The sequence below is a fragment of the Conger conger genome, chromosome 7 (assembly GCF_963514075.1).
Source record: "Conger conger chromosome 7, fConCon1.1, whole genome shotgun sequence".
NCBI classification, from domain to species: Eukaryota; Metazoa; Chordata; class Actinopteri; order Anguilliformes; family Congridae; genus Conger; species Conger conger.
In genome coordinates, this window is record NC_083766.1 from 4,747,313 (window position 1) to 4,764,797 (window position 17,485).

The window sequence follows — 17,485 nt, forward strand, 5'->3', positions numbered from 1 at the left end:
CCGGACACAATTTGAGGATTTACTGTACTGGCACATTTTAGTTAAATGCGCTGGTTAAAATGGGCCACCTTCTGCATTGACTTTCAGCAGATATTTGGATGGTTCCTCTTATTTATACCTATTCAAATATTATTGAAAAGATTAAATCCTGAAATGTCAGTAGTATAGACAAACCACCATTAGAAATAAACACAAACACAAATTCAAACACTGCATGCACATCCCGTCACATGTATACACCCACTTACAGGTGCATTAAAAAAAATTAGAATATCGTGGAATTTTATTTATTTATTTATTTATTTACTCTTCTTCTTCTGTAATTTAACTTAAGTGGCGGCACAGATGGTGCAGTGGGTAGCACTGTCACCTCACAGCAAGGAGGTCCTGGGTTCGAATTCCCGTCGACCTCTCTGTGTGGAGTTTGCATGTTCTCCCCGTGTCTGCGTGGGTTTCCTCCGGGTACTCCGGTTTCCTCCCACAGTCCAAAGACATGCAGGTTAGGCTGATTGGAGATTCTGAATTGCCCGTAGGTATGAGTGTGTGAGTGAATGGTGTGTGTGCCCTGCGATGGGCTGGCAACCTTTCCAGGGTGTATTCCTGCCTTTCGCCCCATTGTATGCTGGGATAGGCTCCAGCCCCCCTGCGACCCTGTTCAGGATAAGCGGGTTAGGATAATGAATGAATGAATGAATGAATTTAAATTTAAAAAAGTGAAACTTTCATGTTCTAGATTCATTGCAGATTAAGTGAAATATTTCAAGCCTTTTTTGTTTTAATCTTGATTACGGTTTACAGCTCATGAAAATCAAATCAAAAATCCGGTATCTCAAAATATTCAAATATTACATTAAACCAAAAAAAGGATTTATAATACAGAAATGTCGACTTTCTGAAAAGTATGTGTAGGAGTCAAAAGATAGGTTTAAGATATCGCAGCTTGTGCTTCCCCCTAGTGGCCAGCTATAACAAATTGACATTATATAACGGCACACCTGGATGAAGCAAGCAGCGTTGGCCAATTGAAGACATGTGCTTACCTGAAGGACACCGAGCTGAAATCGTTTTTTAACGAGCTTCGCTTTAAAGTTTCAGCTGTTTTAATTTGTTTAGGAAAGGAAGTTTAAAGCCATTTCTAGAAGTGCTTTCTTTTCTTTTGGATTGTCGTGCTTTTTTGTTTCCATCTGTTATATAGTCTCCTGCATAGCATATGCCTAGTATTTCAACGACAAACATAGCCTATACAAACACACACATTCATTCATCCTTTAAACACCGTCAATCTGGAAGACTGGATACTTTGAACAAATCAAGAAGTAATCAACTACCGTGAGTAACCCGATGCAGTGATAAATGAAGAAGGCAGCACACATATAGTTACACAAAATAATATATAAAGCACAGTACAACACCAATGCACACATTCACAGATAACAACACAGTACAACACCAATTACAGCCAAGCAATAATTGCTGGGTGTTTGTCACAGAAAATATTTAGAAACTTGGTTTTCAGGTGTGTCATTGATGAGGCAAACTGATTTTAACGAATGCGTAATAATTTTTTTTAATACAAATAACATGAACAATACTTGCACTGCTATCTATCTGTCTGTCTGTCATATGTCTTGATTTCATTGAATAGTAAATAAAGCACACTACTTTATTCATGTTGTTACTTTATTTATTATATGGGAAAATAAATCATGTCAATAACTTATTTTTTAGTTTACAGTAGTTTTTGTGCATATGTATCAAGGGTGCCAATTTGAAATGCAAATTACGCCAACACTGCAAAAGCAATACACAATCCTTCAACAACTTTTTTCTAAATAGTTGAATAGTTGAATCAAATTACTCAAGCAAGACCTAAAACAAATGTGCATCATTTTTGTATTATTCAGTCATTTAAATGTTTTATTTTTCTAGCCTACATTTCCAAGTATAAAAGTTCACCCAAACTGTCTGGGCGTGACTGACAGACCGTGCTCCCACTTTCCACACATTGTTGTTTGTTACTATAGCTACCTCCATGATATGCGCTCACCTCGGGAGACTGAATTGTCAGAAGCGAGAACCTAGTATATCGAACTATCGATAACTCTACCTCTAAAAATAGTCATTTTGTGTAACTTTGTCAGGTCAACTTCCTGTTTACATGTGTTCAATTTGAGGTATAGACACCTCAGATTATTATTTTTCTTCTTCAAAAGTAAAAAAATGGCACTTCACATTTTATGTAATAAAAAGATTGCATTCCGCTGTTCATCGTAGAGATTACTGTCTGGGAATGGTGAGTAAAGGACTGAGGTCATCATGGGGATTGTTTATGGTTTGCCACTCACAATGATGGGGTACCAGCAATTGCGTTTGGGGGACCAAGCACCTCCCAGATCTGGCCCCACTGGTCCTTGTTAATACTTTGTCTTGAATTTTAAATGAAGAAGAAAAAAAAAAGTTCACAATGACTTGGTTGTGTTATTTGTTGAAAATTCCAATGTGACAACTTATCCCACTGTGTGACAACATAACCACTGATGTGGCAAGTTGTCACAAATGTACACCCTCTACGTATCTGTCTATAACTCTGTACTGAAATAAAATATGAAGATGTAATCAGGACAAAATATATGCTTGGTGTACAGGTCTACCTGCTCCAAATCTAGACAGTTGTATCTTACCATACATTTAACTGGGATGGTGAGGTAGCAAGAATTAACATAGCTGAACTCTTAGAACTCTCTGCTTGCGCTTAGAAGTAACCAAGCGAATATCTTAGGTGAAAAAACTTGAGAATTTTGTGGTTTGTTTTTAAATTAAAAACCTGCTTCTCCTTTCCTTGGCAGCACATTAAGAAGCATGTAACAGGTGCCGTGGGCGTTACTACTACCCGTAAAAAAACCCGAAACGGAGCACAAACAGGAAAATGCATAGAAATGGAGAAACAAGGAAACAAACTAAGATGCATTATAAAATTATTATAAAATGTTACAAATGTTACAGCAAACAAAGCATTATCGAATTGAATAGACATTCTCCCATTTGTCACCTCCCTTGTCAACTCCTCCCTGTCTTCTGGCTGTTTTCCAGCATCCTCCAAGAGGTCCCACATCACTCCGCTGCTAAAAAAAGCCTACTCTGGATCACTCCATCATCCAGAACTACCGCCCGGTATCTCTTCTTCCTTTTCTTTCTAAAACCATAGAACGAGCCGCTTCTACTCAACTTTCTTCTTTCTTTTCAAACAACAACCTGCTAGACCCCCATCAGTCTGGCTTCCGATCGGGCCAGACCGCGCTCCTCTCCGTAAGTGAATCACTCCATGCCGCACGAGCAGCCTCCCTCTCCTCTGTCCTCATTCTTCTAGATCTCTCTGCTGCCTTTGACACTGTGGATCACTCCATCCTCCTGTCCACCCTGTCAGCAACGGGCATCTGTGGCACAGCCCTGGACTGGATTGAGTCCTACCTGTCTGATCGCTCCTTCCAGGTTGCCTAGGCTGGTACGGTATCGACACGTATCTCTGCTTGCCTGAGTGACATCCAGAGCTGGATGGACAACCACCATCTAAAGCTCAACCCAGGTAAGACTGAAATGATATTCATCCCTGCTAATACCTGTCCCCATCTGGATCTCTCCATTTCCCTCGAGGATACCACACTCACCCCATCACCCAGTGCAAGGAACCTCGGCGTGGTGATGGACAGCAGACCTCTCAGAGAACATTGCGGCGGTAACCCGGTCATGCAGGTTCTTCCTATACAACATATGGAGAATCCGCCCCTTTCTCACCCCCTACTCGACCCAGCTCCTGGTCCAAGCGATGGTTCTGTCCTGCCTGGACTACTTCAATTCTCTCTTGGCTGGCCTCCCAGCGTCTGCCATCAGACCCAACTTATCCAGAATGCAGCAGCTCGTCTGGTCTTCAACCTTCCCAAATACTCACACGTCACCCCCCTGCTTACTTCCCTCCACTGGCTGCCTGTCATGGCTCGCATCAAATTCAAAACATTGGTGCTACCCTTCCAAGCAGTTAAGGGGTCTTCCCCAGCTTACCTCCAAAAAATCATCAGACCCTACACCCCTGCCAGACCTCTTCGTTCAGCCTCCACAGGCCGCTTGGCACCTCCCTCTCTCTGAACCTCCACTTCACGCTCACGACTACTGTCTGTTCTGGCTCCACGGTGGTGGAACGAACTCCCCATTGAGGTCAGAACTGTAGAATCTCTCCCCACCTTCAAGCGCAAACTGAAGACGCACCTCTTCAAGCAGCACCTCTCCCCGTCCCTCCCTACCTCCCTGTGAACCTTGATTGTTGTCTTTCTGTGATTTACTTTGTGTATCGGTATTTTTAGTTGGCTTGGTAAGCAGTGTTTGGATAGTTAAGTTTGGTCTCTTTTGCTTTGTTATCTGTTTATTTGTTTGTTTAAAAAAAAAATTAAAAAATTCAAGTAGGCCTCCAACCTCAGCTACCCCCCGCTCACCCCCTGTAAGGACTTTGCTGTCACAGGGGGACTATGGAACTGCCAGTCTGCCACTCGGAAGGCTGACTTCATCCCTGCGTATGCCTCCCTCCAGTCCCTACAATTCCTTGCCCTCACGGAGACCTGGATCACACCTGACAATACCGCCACTCCCGCTGCCCTCTCATCCTCCTTCTCCTTCTCACACACTCCCCGGCCTTCCGACCGTGGCGGTGGCGGTGGTACTGGTCTTTTAATTTCCCCCTCATGGAAATTCTCTGTTCGCCCCCTCTCTGACCTGTCCATATCCACTTTTGAATTCCATTCTGTTGCAGTATCCTACCCTATTAACCTTTTCATTGCAGTTATCTACCGTCCTCCAGGGCCCCTGGGAAACTTCCTTGATGAGCTAAGTAACAGGTTTGATTTACTAAGTAACAGGTTGTCGTGAGCCACGGACCCCTTGCCGAGCTCAGACCTCACGTTCCCACGAGCAGTACCTCACCATGAGGTGTCTCGGGGACGAACTCAAGTACTCCGAACGTCCTGGAGCCCTGGTAAGTTCTACTGAACTTCCAGCCCAGTCTCGAAGTGAAGGGTGTGATGCAAATCTGGTATTCGATGTCCTGTATTCAATGTATTCCTCTAAAGACTCTTTATCACATATGATTATAGTAAGATATAATTTATTATAATCAATCAAAAGAATAGAGTTATACAGATTACAGTGTACATATCATCTTTTGCAGTTTGCTAATCACATGCAAGTTACATATACCCCTTTAGCTCTTTCTAAGTTACCTTTCCACCTATGATGTTTAAAAATCAAGGTACACCCCTCAAATATCCATCCTCCTCTTTGGCCTTTACCTTATCTTATGGCTCCCCCTTCATGGAGATAAAAGCTACTGAACTTCCATTAATACAATGGGTACGAACACCCCTAAAGTCTACTACTTATTTATATCGTATATAGTATCTTAATGAGAAAATAAAAGACATAAAAATAAAAGGAAACTTTTAATGTATTACTTCTATGTATTACTTTTCCTACTTCTACAAGTAATATAGATTATAATTACCACCCATGTCCTAAATATAGCCATCTCGTTTTCTGCGGGATTTGATCCCTCCTCCTTGCTGTTGATGAGCTCTTTGAACAGCTGCATTGGTTTGGGAATCTGGGGCAGGATCAGGACCCAGACTTTCGAAAGACGTGACTTTGCACTTCGTACTTCTCCTGCCAGTTGTATGGGATGTGCACTGGCATGTCTTCGAACACGTCGGGGGTTTTGCAGTGCAGCCGCAGCATATGCCTCTCCTCACTGATCACTCATCCACTCAAATTTCCCCAATACTTTATCTCATGTGCCCCTCCGGTTTGGGAATTTCCACCATCTTAATATACGAGTGGAAAAACACTAGCTCTTATGTAATTTTTTAATGAACCTATTCATCTGGTATTTGTCTCCCTGTCATAATCTCTCCTTGGACTCTCTCCAAACCAGCCAGAATATCTCCGCGGCGCCTTAACGGATCTACAAAGGACATCCAGCCAATAGCTGAGTGTAAATAATCCCCCAACTTCTTCTATAGTCAGTCCTTTGAATCTATCCGATAAATTATTTGTGCTATAACCAGGAAGGCCCTTAAAGCCTCTTAATATTCTTTCGGTATTGACATCCTTTCCATTTTCCTTATTTTTTTTCTTTAGCCAGGCATTGTGCCCCTCCCCTGTAGGGTTGGGGTATTCTCAGTCAGAACTTTAACCTTGCTCCTTAAAACCCTAAATCTAAGTCCCCCGACTTCAGACTCCTCTACTGACAAGTATGGCTGCTCATTATCTGTGAACCACATATTTTTCTTCTTACGGGCGTTCTTACTACCACCTCGATGGCGTGTGCGAGGGGTTAACAATACATTCCTTCCAAACCCATCCCCCGTCAATCTCTCATCAGGGGGGCCTAGGGCCGGGTCCTCGACAAGGTGTAATACCAGATGTGATTGGTACATGGTTAAAGCATACACATGTAGTAAATTATTACGGAGTAAATGATTGGTTATGTCTTATCATATTGCATGCATACTGGATTAGCACATATTAGCCCTAACCCTAACCTTCAATGTCACATAAACAGGCTCTAAATCAGAAATATTTGGTCTCCTAGATTAGAATGTTTTCAGTATTCGAAAGTAAGTGTCTACTCTGGCAGAAAACGTGAGGTGGGAGCCAGCCAAAGGTAATTGCAATATTTCTAACTTCTTGTTGTCATTGCGAGACTTTTTTCACCTGAACTACAAATTTAAAACAAAACATTGATTGAAATAAATGTATTTATTTACTCTCATTCATATATGAAGTTCATCTGTTCACAAGGTTTGTGTTTGTGATTTATCTCCAGAGAATAGTTTTTATGATGCTAGAGGTCAGTCTGCTGGCACTAAACTTTCAGTTTTTATGGGAAAGATATTTAACTGCTTTTTTTAAACCTTTTCACTACAATTTTCATATGTAAATAGTACCACTCATCAAGTGGTATTATTTTTATAGTTCATGTGTGCTTTTATGGGAAAAATATTTACCTGCTTTTTTTCAAACCTTTTCACTTAGCAGATACATGTTGCAAATAAATACTGCTTTGACCAGTCTGGCCATTCTCCTCTGACGTCTCCCATTAACAAGGCGTTTCTGTCTGCAGAACTGCTGTTCACTGTATTTTTATTTTATTTATTTATCTATCTCACTCCCATTCTTCCTGTCTCTCTATACTATACTGTCCAATGAAGCTGTAAAAGGCCAAAATAAAATAATGTACTGTATATTCTTGAAGAAATTGGATTTATTTCTGCATAAATAGTTAAGCACTTACCACTTCCATACAAGGTGGATAAGCCTGAACAGAAAAAGGTGAGGCGGTCCCTGCATTTTAAAAGAAGCTGTAAATGAATTATTTCGTCGTATCTGTCATATGATTCGACAGTCAAGCTTTGTGGCGCCAGTGATCTGATTAGGATGGCATGGGGGAGGAGAGAGAGAGAGAGAGAGAGAGAGAGAGAGAGAGAGAGAGACAGAGAGAGAGAGAGAAAGAGAGAGAGAGAGAGAGATGAGAATATTCTTCATCACCATCATTGTTACAGGAAACCAATACTGTTGCATTACTCTTGGTGTGAGCCAACTGTCTGCTGGTTTTACTACCGTAGAACTACTTCACCCAGTTATTTTATAAATATTGGAGAATGGTAGTTATAATGCATGTTTAGCCTTGTTGTAGCCTTATTCAAACTATATTTCAATAGCAGGACAATTGCAATATAACTTTAGTGTTATGCCACTGTTTTCCCCGCTATTGTGTTGTATTAGGTATCTAATACCGCTCTGCTGATTTATGCTACATGTGAAAGAGTTTGTGTGTAGGCTTATTGGCAGCGGGTGTACTCAAATATTTGAGTACTTTCTTAAGTTAGGCATAAAAGAATGCTATCCGCAGAGTTGGGGAGTAGTTTAACAAAATGTAATTGAGGAGCAGTTTATTGATAGTTCAACTACAATCAAATTTGTGTATCAACAGCATTATTATTTCATCATTTTAAGGTATAGTTAATTACGCGTAAGAAAGAGTTTTGCATTAAAACATTGTTACAAGACCATAGTAAATCCCATCCTATCATTGGAAAAGGCTACCTGACATGTTGACTGACCCTCTGCCTGTGTTTATAGTCCGTAAATTCAGGTTTCAAAATATACAGTTGACGGACCAACAATCCGTACCAAAACATTGAAACATTGTATAGATGTACAATAATTCAAGCTCATTGGATGAAAATTGGTTATAATTGCCACAGCCAATGGCTGGGGGTTCAATGTCAGTGTGTTTACAAAGAAGGGGGAGGGATAAACAGTGTTGTGGTTTGAGGGTGTTTGTTGCTGCAATTCCTCTCTTGACCATTACAAGTCTGAAATTACCTAATGTACCTTTAAATGAAAGCTGGTATTTCCCCCCAAAAAATGGGGGAACATTATTTAAATGTCCGGTTTAATACTTTGTGCAAACACCTTTGGCAAAGGTAACAGCCACAGGTCTTTTCTTATGTGTGATAAGGTTAGAGAACACAGAATTTGGAGGGACTTTTTGATTATTTGTCCATGCAGAACTTGATAGAATCGTTGATATTCCATGGGTTTGCGCTTATGGAGTGCACGCCCATAACCATGGAATTATGGGAAACTACGGGAAATTCATGGGAAACACACAATGTTTTCATTCCAGGAAACCCAGTGCAGGCTGGAGCATGGAGGACTATGATGAGGAGATAGCCTTCCTTGGCAACTGGGGAAGATTTCAGCAGACGGCCTTTTTCCTGCTCTGTGCCACTGCCATGCCCAACGGTTTTACCACTGTCTCCATGATATTCCTGGGAGACAGCCCAGCCCATCACTGTCTGATCCCAGAGGGACTTAACATCACTGAGGAGTGGAGAAAGGCCAGCATTCCCACACAGGAGGTGAACGGGGAGACGGAGTACAGCAGGTGCAGGAGATACAGGCTGGATTTGATCTCAAACTTCTCAGCCCTGGGCCTGTCCCCCAGTAAGGATGTCAACCTCTCTCAAGTGCCACTCGAGGGCTGCTCTGATGGATGGACCTACAGTAAGGAGATCTACCAGTCCACCATAGTCACTGAGGTGAGAACACCCCATGCCAGAGCTGATGGGTGCCCTGTGGCTAGTATTTGAATGAAGGTTTTTTTTTTTTAAACACAAAATGTGTTTAATCTTTATTTTATGTTTCTCTCAGGGAGATAAAATCTTTTCTAAGAGAGATGTAGTCCAAGCCAGAATATTATGCATGTAATTATGCATGGATAAATATCAGACTAAGATAACAAATGTGTTGAAAAGTGATAAAAACGTAATCACATCAACAAATAATTTGTCATTATTTATGGCACATGGCAACATCTTAACCCTTCCTTTACGTTTGAAGTCAATTTAACCACAAACACAAATATCATAATAACACTTCAACATAATATGAGGGTTAAATGCTAAGATTAACATTCATGAGCATAGTATATTGACTAATATAGCATATTAACATGTGACATTCTTTTGTCTAGCATGCTGGGATAAGCCCCAGCTCCCACATCTGTTTCAACCATTTGACTAGATTCTGAACTCACTCCAGTTATTTTAAATTAATTTATGTAGTAGTATGAGTAATAATAATTACTGTTTTAATACAGTATGGAAAAGAAAATTTAGCAAACTGCATCAGGCTGAAACTAATCCTGTACAGTGGATGAGCTGAAATGTGCCCTCTTTTTATTGCTCAGCCAGACGCAGTTATTTAGATAGAGTGTTTGATGGCAACACTTTTCTTGTGATTTTTATACGTCCTTTTGCAGTTTGATCTTGTTTGTGGCAACGGGTGGAAACAGCCCTTTACTACCTCCGTCTACTTCATTGGTATGCTGTCTGGAGCCTTCTTCTCTGGACAACTTTCAGACAGGTGAGTTGCAATTTTTAAAATAATTTTTCTTCAATAGTGACAATATTTTGCACAGATCAAGTGCTTTACAGTTTGGGAGGCCCTAACCAGTAGTAGTAAATTGTTCCTAATAAAGTGCTCAGTGAGTGTAGATTAGGTGGGACAATTAACTTCGAGAATGGTGGGCCAGACAAACATTTCACTCACGTCCAACTACTCTCCATTCTTTTTTTGCAGGTTCGGGAGGAGGCCAATCCTTTTCATTACCATGGCGATTCAGACGGTATTCAGCTTCATTCAGGCTTTCTCTCCATCATGGGAGGTGTTCTCTGTGCTCTTCTTTATCGTGGGACTGGGACAGATGTCAAACTATATCTCTGCATTCGTACTGGGTAAACCAAGCACCTACAGTATTCCACACAAAATATGTCTGCATGTAAGTGACAACACCTTCAGCACAACACTTAATAAGGTTCCATGAATTGGCATGAACTAATGTAGTTGTTAACTAATACTGAGAGGTTACAGCTTTGTTAATGTATTTGTACGTCATTAATTAATCTTAAGAACTACAATACTTATTGCCAATTCATACTGGAATGAAAAAGTCAGTTAATGTATGTGTTAGTGGTTAACTAATTATAAGTTCATCCTGCGGTTTGCTAATGTATACATATCATGTAACTAATACTTTCGTTAGGTGTTAACAAATTATTTATTAACCTTGATTTCTACAGGGTAAGCTGACTGAGCATGCATGCTCTTTTGCACAAAAGCCCTGTTAATGTCCCCCCAAGTAGCCTATCATGCATGTCTTTGTATGGTGGAGGAAACCGGAGTACCCGGAGAAAGCCCACACAGATACAGGGAAATGTCCACACAGAAAGGCCCAGGCCGGGATTCAAACCCAGGACCTTCTTGCTGTGAGGCGACAGTGCTACCGACTGTGCACACATGAGTTCATGACAATTCATTAACCTTTTTAGAAAGTGTGACCACTTTCAGTTTTATTCTTTTAAAAATAATTAGTATATTTAGGCCATAATGACATCCTTGATAATACCATACATTAACCTCTGTGGTTGTTCATTTAATATCCAATGGTGGAAGTGTTCTCTTTTTTCCTCTCCCTCAGGAACAGAGATCCTGACAGGGACTCCACGGAAGATTTACACTTCCCTGGGTATCAACGGCTCCTATGCCATTGGCTACATGATACTGCCCCTCTTGGCCTACTTTAGCAGGGATTGGAAGACTCTCCTGCTGGCCATGTCTGTTCCCAGCTTTGCCTACATCCCCCTTTCATGGTGAGTCAGGGACATCACGATATACTGCGTAAGAACTGGAGACAGCTTCCGCTTGCTGGTTCCATGGATTCCTATGGGAGCTTTTCACTGGGCCATGAAAGTTCATGGAGGCTACAATGGCTGACTATAGTGTTAAAATCCCGCCAACTGCAAAAAAGTGACTGGACCTAGGAAGTGGTTTGAAACAATCGGATTTCCCATAGAGAAAAACTTTAAAATCATATACAGTATTCTCATGAGTGAATAATTACACAATTTCTTTCTCCGCAAGCAATGCGTTTCGCTCATCAGTTGATTGTAAAAACAAAAATCAACCTCTTATTATTTCTGAAGTGTCAAGGGATCTTTAATGACACAGTGAGTCAGGATCTCGGTTTAAAGTCTCACACAAAAGACAATGTCTCCTACTGCACAGTGTCCCCATCGCTGCAGTGCGGCATTGGGGGTTATTTGAGCACAGGGAAGATACTCCACTTCTGACTTCAGTACCTAAAGTGGCATAAACTGTCAAGTCAGCATTTTACATAACATCTGTCCAGCTTTTACCCAAAGAAATGATGACAGTGTTTCTTTTCATTTTAGTTTGTTTTTTAAATATTTAAATGTATTTTCCAAATATTTAAGTATTTTATCCAATGAGACCAGTGCAGGGAGTGTGGTAGCTTCCATCTTTGTGCAAGCATCTTAATAGCTGTAGTGAGGCCAGCCAGCCATAAACATTTTTTCGAGGTGGAGATAAATCAGGTTTCAAATTGTCATTCAAAATGAGTCCTCTGCGACAGCATGGAATATCTCTGTTAACAACACTGGATTGCAGCCACAACGGTGGACCAATCCCAAAACATATGCCGGGAGGCGCTGACGGACCTCTGAGAACAAAACTCACAGATGGGAGACTGAGCGAGCTTCATGGTGTGACCTTTTCTAGGTGTTCTCTATGTCCTGTGAAGAAAATAGTTATGTAAATGGTTGGACTTTTCTATAGCGCCTTTATCCAAAGCGCTGTACAATTGATGCTTCTCATTCTCCCATTCATACACACACTCACACACCAACGGCGATTGGCTGCCATGCGAGGTACCGACCAGCTCGTCAGGAGCATTTCGGGGTCAGGAGTCTTGCTCAGAGACACTTACGACACAGCCCGGGCGGGGGATCGAACCGGCAACCCTTCAACTGCCAGACGACTGCTCTTACTGCCTGAGCCATGTCGCCCCCTCATGTATGAGCTGATGGTCAGGATTTTTAGATACACATGAAAGATTGCTCAAAATAGTATCCCAAGGAAAACCATCAGTACAGGTGGATAGATCTTTATCCCAAATTGATTTAATTGTAAGGGATTTGTAAGAGGCTCAAAGGAGAAATGTGTAGAGGGTCAAGCATCCTGAATCCTGAAGACTGTAGGGATGTACCAGCCTTTCTTCAATAGGTCGCCAAGAGACCGACATATGAGGATATATCCAAGTTGTAATTGCGCGTGACATAAACATCCAAAAATATAATTTAAAATTAGGGAAGGACAGCCCTAGAGATGACATTTTACATTTGAGTATGAACTTTGGTCCAATATTAATCTGGTGGGGGGAAACTGAGTCATAGTGGCAAAGGATTTTATATGTGGAAGAATTAACATTTTAATAATGGAGTTTCTATCTTATAGAGAGCTTGGGAGATGGGGCCATTTCTTGAGATTAGCCTCTATTTGTTTACGGCTATCAAATGGAGTGAGGGATGGATATGGAGACCAAGATATTAGCACTATGTAACTATTGGTATATGTAAGGGCAGGTTTACTGATTCCTGAGTTAAGGGGCATCATTGCAGATTGTTTCCAGTTTATTTTGTATCCCGATACGGTAACTAAACTCATTAAAAGTGGATAGTGACAACAGTGTTAGGTAATCTCGGGAGAGCTGTTATGTCATGTGTATGACAGTATTATGTCAGCCTGATGTCGAAGGGTTCAAGTAAACTGTTGCCATTATTGTTGTGTAGAGTCCACCGCAGGGTGTTCAGAAATAATGCCTGCCGCAGGTTGATCCCGGAGTCCCCTCGATGGCTTCTCTCTCAGGGCCGGGTGGAGGAGGCAGAGGCCATTTTGAGAGGTGCTGCCAAGAAGAACAGAGTCACAGCTCCAGAGGTCATCTTCACCCAAACAGAGGTTACACATCTGCTCCTCCACACAATGAACTTTAGACACTTTTCCATACAGTCCAGCTTTTTACTAAACATTTAAGAATCTTCTGACAAGTACTCATTTCCTCAAGTAAATGGGCTCACCCCTTATAGGCACCCCTTTCCATTTAGAGCTGTAGACTGATTCTTGAAAACATATTACTGCACCTCAGATTTCAGTCCATTTTATTTGACAACACGGCTTTTTAAAATTCTAAAACATTCACCAAATGTGCAAGACCAGTGATATTAATAGTAGAGCCTGACTGATACTGGATTTTTGTGTTCAATACCGATGCCAATATTTAGGATTTTTTTTTAATGCTGATAACGATATATATACTATATCTTGGTGAATACTCGATTCTGATTGGATGCTAGGTGGTGATTAAATCCGTATAATCCTTCTGGATGGATGGTTTAATCAAGATAAATAAGAATAAAAACCGAACTTCTGCCTAGCGTCTCTATGATCAGAACTTAACCAACATATGTAACCATAGCAACATGCTGAGACACCACCTTAACAGCCAGAAGTAGTTAATGTAGTGCCAGCAAATAAATATTTATTTTGAACGGTGAATTCGGCAAAAATATTAACGCCCCGTGCTTATATTTTTATCTTTGGTAGAAGACCATGGTACAGATAGTATTTGCAAAACCCACAAGTAGTCGACCGCGGCCATTCTGTTGACATAGAAAAAACGTGTCCTGACTTCAGCCCATTGAACTTCAATGCTTTAGCCACAGTCATGGAATGGCCTCAGTCGAGAAAAGTTTATCTAATAACAGCTAACTAATAAATATGGCAAATATAACAGGGACAGCAAATAAAAGTTTAGTTTTACTGACGCCGTTGATAAATCAAAATTTAGCTAAAATGAGTCTTACATTAAACACTGCACAATCAGAATGGCTTCAGCGAACTTACTCATTTGTGTGTGTGGAGACACCATAAAATAACTCGAACTCCAAACCCCAACTCTTCCCATGGCATGTTGTAAACAGCCAGCCATGTACTTTAGACAAACTACGGTACAGAGCTAACGTTAGACAAAAATGATCCAGGAATAAAACTACATACGTTAATTGTAAGGACGGAGGGTGGACATAATTTTGGCTGGAAATAAAGTAACGTTAGTATTACACTATTTCTGCTTGTGATTCTTGTTATATAGTTATTCATTTCTGAACGTGTTTACTTGCCAGCTAACGTTAGTTAGGTACTGTGCAGTGACACGTTTGGGCTGTAGCTAGCTACCTGCTTGATTTGTTGCTTGCGGTGGATTTTCTAGATTGCTGTAATGTTAATATAGCTAGCTATATTTTTGTGGTCAGATTACCTGTGATCGGAAGTGGTCTGAACACTTTATAGTGCGAGGACGGCTGAAATTGCTTGATGGATAGCATGTGGTATGCACAGCATACCATTTTAGCTGCAGTATCTGCTAGCTAACGATCTGAACTGGTGGTATTTCACAAAGCAGGATTAATGCGCTGAATAAACCCATAAGAGTTCTTTTTTCGTTCCTGATTTGGGCGAGTTCGGGATTTTATTAATTGCTAACTAGTTCAGCAATCCCGTTTCGCGAAATACTCCCTGAATGCTAGTTTCAAGTGATTCAAGCCTACACACTTAATTTACAGATCGTTGCAAGTTATATGTCAACAAAAGGGCGGCCGGCATGTTAATTACGGCCATCGAATACTATTGCCGAATATAAATGGAATAATCCACTCCGAGGTGGTTATTATTACACGGTTCTAACACACGATGCAGAGGCAAGGAATTACCCGAAAAGTGTAAGATGAATTTCAGAATTTCTTTGTATTTGGTATGTCCCCATTTTGCTTTAATGGCATCGCGCACTTGAGATGGCGTGGCCTCCATGATCAAATGATCCATGTTATCCCAGCATTATTTCACAATATTGCAAAGAGCATCTTGTGATGTTACTGAATGCTTGGCCTTTAGTCTGTATACAGTATATTATTATTATATTATATTATATTATATTCTATAATAGAACAATGGACTTTGTCAGAAATGACAAATAAGAACACCATGCAGCATTAAAACAAGGTATTTCCAACAGAAAAGTTATAGGGAGTGTGTTTTGTGGGCATAGAGCCTCAGTTCCCATTAATACCAACCAAATAGGGGTAGGCTTTAGCGCAAAAATGGTTTCTGTGGATTTCTGTTTTGTACTCCTTATACAGGTTCATAAAGTAAAACCAGAACCAATAGCAGCACGGCATGGACCATACTCGAGCACCCCATCCCCCCCCCCCCCCAAACTAATAGGTTGGTTGGGCTATAATTAATATTTCTGTTTTCTGTAGGTTGAACAGAAACAATCTAAAACAGAGGACTTCCATGGATTTCTTGAACTCCTGAAGACCAGTGGCATCCGGCACATCACACTAATATTGTGCTTAGTGTGGTAAGCACCCCTAGCAACACAGAGCGACAACACAGACCGCTCATACTGCAGGTACAGTGAGGTTTGTGAGTGCTTGGACAGTGGTACAGTTTCTGGTCCGTTGGCTCTGTACTCCAGCACATTGGATATGAAAAGCAATGGTGAATATGAGCCAGGCCAAGTGTATATTCCTTTTTATACATAACCACCATTTTAGAGGACCAAAAGCAATAGGATGGTTATTATCCAACAGACAGCGCAAGAGCTGTAGCAGTGCTGATACACCTTGACGGAGAGCAGGGTTATCAATTTAATTGCCTTTCTTTAATTCCAGGTTTACTCTAATTATTGGGTACATTGGCCTGTCCCTGAACACATCTACCCTACATGGAAGCCCTTATCTCAACTGTTTTATTTCTGGTGCCACTGAGATCCCCGCGTATATCGCCAGCTGGCTGGCTGTGCACTATTTACGTAGAAGAATGAGCTTAAGCCTTAGCATGCTGCTAGGAGGCGGACTTCTTTTCTTCATTCAGCTTGTACCTCCAGGTGAGAGTTTCACCACCAAGCCTCTGATCTCAGAACAGTGTCTCCATCCCATAGTCCTCCACTTCATTTGCACTCACACAAGGCTATGCACTTTGTTTTGAAGGTCTGCACTCCCTGGCCGTATCACTGGAAATGATAGGGAAATTTTTCATGGCCAGTGCAACTGCCTTTGTATTTGTTTACACGGGAGAGCTGTACCCCACCGGAATCAGAAACACTGCAGTGGGACTCTGCAGCACAGCCTCTCGAGTCGGCAGCGCCATTGCTCCATACTTTGTCCACCTTGGTAAGGGAATGCAGGAACATTTTACATTTACACTTCTTGACCCTATTCGTTCGCTATGATTATCCTGCTGATTTACTGTTCCAATACATTGGTTCACGTTGGTTCAGGGCGGCCTGTAGCGTAGTGGTTATGGTACATGACTAGTTGGTGGTTCGAATCCCAGTGTAGCCACAATAAGATCCGCTCAGCCGTTGAGCAAGGCCCTTAACCCTGCATGGCTCCAGGGGAGGATTGTCACTTGCTTAGTCTAATCAACTGTACGTCGCACTGGATAAGAGTGTCTGCCAAATGCCATTAATGGAATGTTCTTAAGTTCTGTCCTTTTTGTTCCAACCACACACACAGTTGTTAATTTTTGTTAATTATGTTTTTCATGTTCATACCCCCCCAAAGCCAAATCATTTCAGAAATAGCTATGCATACCATGAAGAATATATATCCCATATTCACATTGTGCTGAATTACATACAGTAAAAACAGTATCTAATATAAAAATAAAAGACTGAGGTGAATCTAAATGGTGATCTGCATACCAGGACCCCCTAGCAGCTTACACAGCTACCTGTTTTCACTCCTCAGGTTCATATGACAAGAATTTGCCTTACATTCTGCTGGGAAGCCTCACCATTATAGCCGGGATCAGCGTTCTCTTTCTGCCAGAGAGCTTTGGGCTCCCCCTTCCGGACACCATGGATCAGATGCCAAAGAGAGAGAGGTGAGCCACTTCATGCTAGTACTGAAGACGGCGGTGATTCTTCTGATAATAATGGTGGTAATAATGATAATAATGA

General features: G+C 41.3%; 1 protein-coding gene across 3 annotated transcripts in view; it reads left to right on the forward strand.

The window, feature by feature from the left end:
• The window catches only part of LOC133132102 (organic cation/carnitine transporter 2-like), a 56,757-nt gene that overhangs the window by 37,424 nt on the left and 1,848 nt on the right, over positions 1–17,485 (forward strand). For all 3 annotated transcript variants that reach the window (XM_061247273.1, XM_061247272.1, XM_061247274.1), the window contains exons 2-10: positions 8,732–9,146; positions 9,869–9,972; positions 10,189–10,343; positions 11,087–11,258; positions 13,296–13,422; positions 15,780–15,880; positions 16,194–16,408; positions 16,512–16,694; positions 17,274–17,409. In XM_061247273.1, the coding sequence (XP_061103257.1) occupies positions 8,754–9,146; positions 9,869–9,972; positions 10,189–10,343; positions 11,087–11,258; positions 13,296–13,422; positions 15,780–15,880; positions 16,194–16,408; positions 16,512–16,694; positions 17,274–17,409 (1,586 nt within the window). In that variant the 5' untranslated portion in view covers positions 8,732–8,753. The remainder of the gene's footprint in view (positions 1–8,731; positions 9,147–9,868; positions 9,973–10,188; positions 10,344–11,086; positions 11,259–13,295; positions 13,423–15,779; positions 15,881–16,193; positions 16,409–16,511; positions 16,695–17,273; positions 17,410–17,485) is intronic.